Source organism: Phascolarctos cinereus, unplaced genomic scaffold (genome assembly GCF_003287225.1).
Source record: "Phascolarctos cinereus isolate Bilbo 61053 unplaced genomic scaffold, phaCin_HiC Scaffold_4;HRSCAF=312, whole genome shotgun sequence".
Classification (NCBI taxonomy): domain Eukaryota; kingdom Metazoa; phylum Chordata; class Mammalia; order Diprotodontia; family Phascolarctidae; genus Phascolarctos; species Phascolarctos cinereus.
This window is the reverse complement of record NW_027555847.1, coordinates 292,728,926-292,738,496: the sequence shown is the minus strand read 5'-3', so window position 1 is coordinate 292,738,496 and position 9,571 is coordinate 292,728,926. Positions and strand designations below refer to the sequence as shown.

Sequence of the window (9,571 nt, the reverse complement as noted above, 5' to 3'; positions counted from 1 at the left end):
AGGGGACAGGGGAGAAAATGATAGGGGCAACATCGTTCGAATCCCTAGATCTAGGTCTCACGCTTCCTCTCTTTCCAATAGCAGTCTGTATCCAGAAGGAGCTACTACACCTCCCCCTTTCTTCCTGCTGGTTTGGATCCGATCTTCACAATTCACCAAACTTGCTGCAGGGCAGAGAGGCGGGAGGTGAGCTCTTCTCGACTAGTACATTTTCTTTCTTAATTGATTTTCCTGAGCTTCCAGAACGGCCCAGCCCCCTACTCTGGCCTCCAGCGTGGCTTAGGCCTCGGAAAGGGGGAGGGGGTCTTGTCTAGGAAGGGGGGAGGGGGCTGCCCTGCCCCTCATTACGTGAGCTCTGCCAGATCGCCCTTCCGCGGATGCACGTGTGGTGCGCTTGGGTAGGCGAGGGTTTTTTCTTCCCTCCTTCCCAGGGCCGGGGGAGGAGGCGATCGCCTGGCGGCTAACTGGCCGCAGCAGGAGAGGAGGAGGTGATTTAATATGCTGACATTCACCTAGCTGAAGATTAACTCAGAACGCGAGTGCCCGGGCTGTCACATGCGGCCGCCCATTTACATTCAGGGACCAGCCGCAGCAGCAGCAGCAGAGGCAGCAGCAGTCCTCAATAGCATGGTCCAGAGCTTTTCCTGATTGGTCTGGAAGCCCACGGGAAAGCCCTGCGTTTGCCGCAACGATAGTAGAGGAAGGAGCGTTTGGGTGGAAACAGATGGAAATGAGAAAATCCACGGGGTAAACAAGCCGGATATCTATCATGAGAGTGCTCGGGGAGCTGCTCTTTTCTCATTCGCTGCCCTGCCTTTGGATTTAAGATCATGTATGTATCCAGTTTTTGCCCCCCCACCTTTTGAGTAATTTCAAAGAACAGCATGCAGTAGTTTTTTTTTTTGCATTCTTACTTGAAATCAGCTTATTTTCGTCCTTGCCTCCTTCCTTGCTTTCCTTCACTTCCTGTTCTGATAAAAGTGGAAAATCGGTCTCAAAAATGTTTCTTCTTCTCTCCCCCCCCTTCTTTCTTTCTCTCCCTTCCATAGGTCCATTCACATTGTTGCATTAGGAAATGAAGGAGATGGATTTCCCCAGGACAGTCGTCAGTCAGGTCTGATCTGGACTTATCTAGGGAGAAGTGCTCTCGTTTCAGAGACAGAAAGCAGCTTGTTGCTGAACTCTGATGCCAGCTCGATTGCATATCCTGTGTTTACTGAATATCAAGCCTGTGTGTTTGGAAATGTCAGACTGGTGGTACATGATTGTCCCGTCTGGGTAAGAGAAAGCAGCCGCTCTATTCACTTCTAAAGGCGTCTGGAAGCAGTGTTTTTCCCTTTTTTTAATTCAAGTTACCCTAGGAAATTTAGGCATCATTAATTTTTATCTCCCTTTGGTCATTTGCTTCATGGGAGGAAAAAAAACCCTAGTCAGCTAAAACTCTGTGTGTTAAGCACTTACTCCTACAAATGCTTCACAGAAAGATTGTGTCCTTTGCTACAAAGACAGCTGAGTGTGGAACACAGTAAATGACAGGGTCACATTGTTGCACCCAGAGAGAGCAATGTTTTTTCCCCAGTTACCTAACGTGTGATAATGTAGTAATCGCATTCTAAAAATAAAACCCTCTGAAAGCTGATAGTCAAAACTCTTTTTTAAATGAGCCTGTTTAGAAAGAGGACTAGGTTAAATTTTTTTTAATTGTGGCAGAAAAATGATTTTAAAATGTCTATTTCTGGCATAAGGTTAAGCTTAAAAAACCAGATTTACATGATGATAAAAGTGTTCTCATTTTTTTAAGGAAGGTAATTCCTATTGGTTTCCTTTTATCATTTTGTAGTGGTTTAAGGCAGAGTAATAAGAGTATATAGGATAATGATTTTAAAAAATGAATACAACACATTTTCCTGTAATAGAAATAAATTTCAATAATGTTACTCAGTTTCCAACGTTGTTCCTATGAGATTACTGAAAATGTATAGTGAATTTCACTGACACACCTACATTTTTTTCTGAGTGTCCCAGAACTCTAACTTTTGAAATTGTTAATTTGTCTTTGTTTGGCAGACCACTTAATCTGATCCTTTAATAACATAGACATTAATAATGCATTTAGGGCCTTAAAAGTTCAGTGTCAGGATTGTAAAAGTATAGATTATACTTCTTTGAAATTTTATCAAACACTTGGGCTTTTTGAAAAAAAAAACCAGTGTAATAAAAAGAAATTAGTCATTTAAAGAAGAGTTTGCATTGTAGCTAGATAATAATTTCAAATTAAAGGAAAGTCATTAGGTGTCAAAAATAAATAAAATATAAAATATCTCAGTTCAGGAGTGATAATCCATCCTTGATGATGATGAAAATTTGTGAAATGCTTATCTGTATCAGTTTTTCTGCCAGGGGTAATTATACCAACTACTTAAATAAATGATTTCTTTCCTTTTAGCAGTCTTGCCTAATTGAATGTCCTCCACCCACAAAGCAATTGAAGTTAAGTGACTTGTCCAGGGTCACACAGCTAGTACTTGTCAGGTATCTAAGGCTGCGTTTAAACTGGAGTCCTCCAGATTCCGTCGTTAGCTCTATTCACTGGGCCACCCAGTTGCCTTTCGGCTTATTGAATCTTAAAATCACAGATAATTGATTGAACAATGTTAGTAAAGACATTGAAATAACTGAACAAACTTTGAGCAAATAAAATATTTTTAAGGAAAATAAAGCCCAATTTGAAGTAGGAATTGTGTCCCTGTTTTTTCTTCAACCTTTCAATGTTTTCCCATTTGTGTTATTTTATATTATGTAAAAACAATGCTTATTCATTAGTTCTAGTAATTGGAATCTTCCAAGTAGGTTAAAAGTTTTCATTTTGTCTATAAGAGGAAAAGAAATACCTTCCCAAAAATTTTAAATGAAGTTTGGCCGTGTGTAAAAATCATACCTGGAAATTTTTATGGTTCATTTTATAGATATTGCCTGGACCTGGATTTGAAACCATTTATAATTTTTTAGGTCAGCATGACCCGTTCTAGCTGAAAAACAGAATTGTTTAGAATGTTTTTCTTCCAAGTACATTATGTACATTTTAATGCTCTTCATAGACATTAACATCAATTATGTTCCTCAGTTGTTATTTGATAAATACTGAACCCACTTGTAGATAATACCAAGAAAGTATACTTTAAAATTTCCCATTTCATACAATGGCTAGTCTTTATTGTTATTTTTTATTATTTATGAGAATGGCTGGCATTTGGAAAGTACTTGCCAAGCACTTTATATTCATTATGTTATCTGAGTCTATGCTATGAGGTAGGTATATTTTAAGATCTTGATGATCTAGCAGTTTTCAATTTATATTTTTAAATAAATATATCTAAATAAATGTAACTGGGAATATTATATGCTAATTATTTTTCAAGTTCCTTTTTAAAAAAATCAAAGCCAAGTTTGTATTATGCAGCTATAAACAGAGCATACCACATGCATAATAACATATTTCTTAAGCAGAGAAATTTTAAACGTCTTAAGATACACACACACACACACACACACACACACACACACACACACACACACACACACGTCCTATGAAAAGTATTCCTTCTAGGGTATAAAACTTATAAACAAAATCATAGTTGTACTAAGGTGTCAGGATGTATTAACCTGTTTGGGACTGGTTAGGCCAGGGTCCTGTTGACTGAGCCTCTAGGTCCTAAGGACCACACTTGAGGACCTAGAGAGCCAGTCAAAGAGCCCCACTTGAGGACCTATAGGGCCACCTGTGCCCTTGAGGCTGCAGGTTCCTGATCCCTGTAGGCCCTAGCTGGAAATTACTTATGAAATGCCTGGAAAGGTACAAGAGAACAGTGTTATGATTTCTGTAGTGTCTACTGCCAATCTAATGCTTCCATGGAAGCAGGAGACTCTTTGTAGAGAAGCTGTGTAATATAAAAGAAAGAATCTTATACTAGGAGGCTGAAAACCTATTACATACATGTTCCTCCCTGGGAAAGTCAGTTAAACTCTGTAGGTCTCAGTTTCCTCATCTGTGAAATGAGATTGCTGCACTTGATAATCTTTAAGATCCCTTATAGTTCTAAGTACTGTGTTTTAAATTATTATTATGCCATTTACTATCCATGTCACCTTGAACAAATCACTTAATTTTTCTGGTCCTTGGTTTACCTACCTATAGGTTGAGGATGGGTTACCTACCTGTAGATTGGACCGTGTGATCTCCAAGATCTAGCCCTACTTTATTTTCTTCACCCCATGATTTCTCTAGCTCCAGTTGTGCAATAGTCAGTAGTCTGACATCCCTATTGTGAAGGCCAAGTAATAGCATTTTAAATTTCTCATGAAATAAAATTAGGAGGGATAAAATTAATACCCCAGAGGGCACTAGTTTTATACCTGGCATATTAATAATGATGTAATCAATATATTAATTGAAATAATTTGGGAATTTGTATCTACTCTCACATTTTATTCACTGTTTTCAAAAACAGTAATTTTTTAAAAATTAGCTAAATTATGGCCACTTGAAATGTGTCTTATTCATAACACCATTAGGAAATGGAATAATTATTTCACTTTATAAAGTCTGATAAAAAATGATTAAATCCAGATCTCCAGCTCCTGTCTCTGAGGCTGTGGTCACATAATGCTATAGAGAATTCCTTGGAAGTGTTAGTGTACAAAAGAGTAAGAATATTAGATTCTTCCCTTCAAGCAAAACCTTACCCCTTTTTGAATGGTGTGGTACCCACAGAACTGGCATGGGCCAATTGGGCTGCTAATTGACACAGTGTTACACTTTGATAGAGCATTTCCTGCAGATCACTAGCTTTTCTGAAACCTCATGTTAGATGTGATTCATTGTTCCATAAATTTATTTTTTCATACAGAATACTTTCTCCCTTGCCACCACTTTCTCACATTGTACTTGTATTTTAAAATTTGAGATCAGTTTCTTTATTAACAAAAAATATAGAAAATGAAAAACGATGCACAAATCATTTCATTTTTGTTAGGTACAGCAGGGTCACAATTAGTACAAATAATGAATTCCACATTATTCAAATTCCCACTACATATTAACTTTGGACTGGAACCAGTGACTATATTCTACATCATAATAACTTTGAATAGTGCAAATTTGACATCACATACATCACTTAATCATTTGCGATAATTGAGACCTAGATGTAAACTTCTCTGCATTTTATATATTTATTTAACATTTGTATAACTTTTCCATTCTGTTCCTTTGACTTTGCTTATCCAGTATTATGTTCATGTCTGTATATGCACAAAATTAGAACGGAAGCAATTAGAAGGGGTTTTGAGTAGGGATTAGGAAGTATTGGCAGATTGTGCTGGGAAACTTTCCCAACTCTGTCCTGCCCTTTGCCCGACTCTCTTTGCCACTCTTCCTCTTCCTTTCCTCATCAGACTTCTTCAGTTTTCATGTTTTCATTCCTTAGTTCTCCTTGGTTCCCTTTAACTTCATCAAATAGCTGCATCTTGCTTTGCAAATTTGTTCTTATTTCTGAAAAGCATTCTGGATTCCTCATGCTTCTGAGGGTTCTCTTGGTACTTAGGGAGAGGGAACACTCCATCATATCCTGTACTTTGACAGTCCCTGAATTGCAGGAGCATGCAATACCCAAATAGAGCTGGCAGTTTTGAAAGCATTTCTGTAAATATTGCTAAGTAAGAAACCTCACCAGCTTTCTACCATACAGGAAAAAGGGGCCTGCAGCATTGCTCTGGATTGATGGATGCAAGATACTAAAACCTCTGTTCTCTACTCACGTTTAAAAGCACAGATTTCCATAATGCAACAGTTTTAGACTGATCTTTTAAATTCATACCCTTCTTGAGTCACTCTGCCACTCAGAAAAATATACAAAAGGCCCCATAAATGAAAACAAGTAAACCTTTTATAGCACAGTTAAAAAGAAAGTAAAATTATTGGAATAAAACTCTCGGCATGGGTACAGTGGACCACACTTTCATGCTTAAGACTGTACTTTCTACATAATGGTATTCACACATTAAATTTTAAGTATTTATATACTTTATATTATCTTTGACAAATACAAGAAGGAAAGGAATTTTTAATTAATTGGAATCACAAAGTGGCAGTGAATTTCAGTATCCATAATTTCTGAGTCTGATCCTTAATATGTACATGTGTACTCACAAATGTACATGTATTTTCACATATTCATGTATGTGCATATTTTTGTGTTTATATATAGTCATACATGCATATTTATCAATTTTGCATGTTCATATCTATCATAAATATATATATGCTACCTAAATAAAGATTTGAGAACTAGGGAAAGGGATTATTTGGCACTTATTTATGTGGTCCATTCATGAATTAGAAAAAACATGAATTACAAATAAATCCTTATTGATTATTTTTTAAAATTGTATTTTTCTTCCAGACTTGCATTTTCATCTGTACTGGGAGCACCTGATAAGAAAATTGTCTCTATTAATGTAGATTTGTAACTGTCCTGCAACAGTTGTTTTTACCAGGTTTCTGGGGGCGCTTAGAAATAAAAATGACTTATGAACTTATAAACTACATACATCTCAGAGCTAGAACTTGAATCCAGGTCTTTCTGACTCTCTCTCTCTCTCTCTCTCTCTCTCTCTCTCTCTCTCTCTCTCTCTCTCTCTCTATATATATATATATATATATATATATATATACATATACACACATACATATACACATATATACATATATATGTATAAAGTATCATTTATGAACATTTTCCTCTGTGTACTACATGGTTCTGAAAAGTATGCCAATTCTCCAATGTGGGGATTGGAAATGGGGATTCCACAAAGTACGTAGTAAAATGGCTATACATAAACACATAAAAACAAAAATCCCAAGTAGTTTACTAGAAGAATCCCATAAAAAGCCCTCATCTCTCCCGTGTTTACTGTGGTGCTGCTGTGTCTTCTCCCATGGGTTTTTGCAATCGTCCAATAATTACAAAGACAAAACATTTATGTGCTTAATTTAAAATGCAAATGCTAAGTCTTTAGTTTTATATATTCATGCAGTTACTATTCCTATTACCATACAGTTTTCTAGGCAAGGAAATAGTTTTTTATATAGTGATAACAGAATGATTATTTAAAGGATTTTATTATCTTTTTCCATGCAGCACAATAAATAAAACAAGAGTCAAAATTAGCCTATCACATAATTTATAATCTATTTTATGATTGTTATGAATAAAACGATTGCTCTTTGCATTTTGGTTTAGGGCATCTTCGACAGTGATTGGTATACCTCTCGAAATCTTATTGTTGGGGGCTGACATCATTGTAATCAAATACTCTGTAAATGACAAGTCTTCATTTCAAGAAGTAAAAGATAGTTATATTCCAGTGATAAAAAGAACATTAAACCATTGTTCAGTCCCAGTAATAATTTCTGCTGTTGGTGTCAGACAAAATGGTAAGTGTTTTATTTTTTTTATTGTAATTAGATTTAAAGTACTATGTTATTCTGACATAGATTCTTATTGTAATATAAAAAATGCAGTTTTAAAATATATGAAATAACTGTGGTTTAAATATTAGCTGTTATGAATTTGCTACTATTAAGTGACACTATCACTGTGATATAAGAATAGATTTGTGGGGGCAGCTAGGTGGCGCAGTGGCTAGAGCACCGGCCCTGAAGTCAGGAGGACCTGAGTTCAAATGCGGCCTCAGACCAAACACTTGACACTTACTACCTGTGTGACCCTAGGCAAGTCACTTAACCCCCAATTGCCTAAAAAAAAAAATTGAAAAAAAAATCTTTAAAGGGGCAGCTAGGTGGCCCAGTGGTTAGAGCACCAGCCCTGTATTCAGGAGGACCTGAGTTCAAATGTGGCCTCAGACACATAACACTTATTAGCTGTGTGACCCTGGGTAAGTCACTTAACCCCATTGCCTAGCCAAAAACAAACAAACAAAAACAAAACAAGATGAAAAAAAAAAGAATAGATTTGGAGTTAAAATGCTTGATTTCAAGTCCAGGTTCAGATATTTACTAATTATATGATCATTTGCAAGTCACTTTGCTTTTATGAGCCTAATTTTTTCTCATTTATAAAATGGGAATAAGAATCCTTATACTACCTACCTCATAGAGTTGATGGTAGGATCAAATTAGGGATGCGGAGAATTCAAAATCACCAAGATTAATTATTTAGAAATAGGAATCCATGAAGAAAGTTTTTGAGAAATTAGATTTTTGGATATGTAGTTCCATTTGCAAGTCACCCGAAGGGCAGTGGAAAAAGTAGATGTACAACATATTGCCAATGCAGAATTGCACAGGAGGAACAGTATAAAGCAGGAGGGCAGATAACCAACATAGGAGGTGGGCTAAGAATGTATTTGGAGCAAGGAGTAAGTGGTAGACAACCTATGTGCTTCACTGGTATCCATGCATTATCAGAAAATCTAGGACCCCCTAGTATGTTGGGTGTATATGCTGTGGAAGATTTATGGGAAGACATGAAGAAGAGTGATGTAAGATGAGAAGAGGTGGATCATAGATCCACTGACTTATCAGAAAACCTAACATAAAGATAGTTAAAGGAGCTACTGTGAAAGACCTGTTAGAGTCAATCATATAATGGTGGTTGAATAGTCTTCATCTTTGGTCAGGACCTCATCACCTTTTGCCTGGACTTTTATAATAGACTTCATATTGGTCTCCCTGTCTCAAATCTCTACTCACTCCAATCCAACCTCTACATAGTTGCCAAAAGAGTTTTTCACAAGTGAAGATCTGACCATGTTATTCTACTCAATAAATTTCACTGGTTTCCTATTACCTCTAGGGTAAAACACCTTTGTTTGGCTTTTAAAACCCTTCATAAGCTGGTCCCAATTTACCTTTCCAAATTCAATTGTGTATTACTCCCTTCCCCCCATTCTACAATGTGAGAATCTGGCCAAACTGGTCATCTTGCCATTCCTCAAATGGGACAGACTTACTCCTCTCTCTAGGCCTTTTCACTGGCCAGTCTTTGTGTCTGGAATGCACTACATCTGACTCTTAGACTATCTTACTTCAGTACTTGACTCAAGCACCACCTTTATATGAAAACTTTCACGACCTTCCTGGACGCTCTTTCTCTCAAAACTAACCTTATGTTTATTTCATATTTCTTCTATGTCTGCTTCCTATATCTGTGTACATATTATCTCAACTCCTTCTGGGAAGAGGCTTACTTTTTTGACTTTGTATTTGCAGCATAGTATCTGGTAGGCGTTTATTAAATGCATGAGTGATTTGCCCACAGTGACGCAGCTATTAAATGTAAATGGCAAGAGTCTGAATTCAAATCTAGGTCTTTTTTCCTCTACTGAACTAGGCTTCCTTTCATACACTGTGTATATTATCATCAAACTGAAGTGAACTAATTTAATTTTTTCAAACATGTATGTTTTGGTCAAAAACACTTACTATTCTTTTTCGTTATGTTTCTTTACTTTTGCATTGGAAGCATTGCTGACCTTCATTCATTTTGCC

General features: G+C 36.6%; 1 protein-coding gene across 1 annotated transcript in view; it reads left to right on the top strand.

The window, feature by feature from the left end:
* Positions 1 to 205: 205 nt before the first annotated feature.
* RHOBTB3 (Rho related BTB domain containing 3) overlaps positions 206 to 9,571 on the top strand; it is an 84,150-nt gene continuing 74,784 nt past the window's right edge. The window contains 4 exon segments of the mRNA XM_078153120.1: positions 206 to 832; positions 1,050 to 1,278; positions 7,302 to 7,346; positions 7,348 to 7,495. Of these exon segments, the coding sequence (XP_078009246.1) occupies positions 831 to 832; positions 1,050 to 1,278; positions 7,302 to 7,346; positions 7,348 to 7,495 (424 nt within the window). The 5' untranslated portion in view covers positions 206 to 830.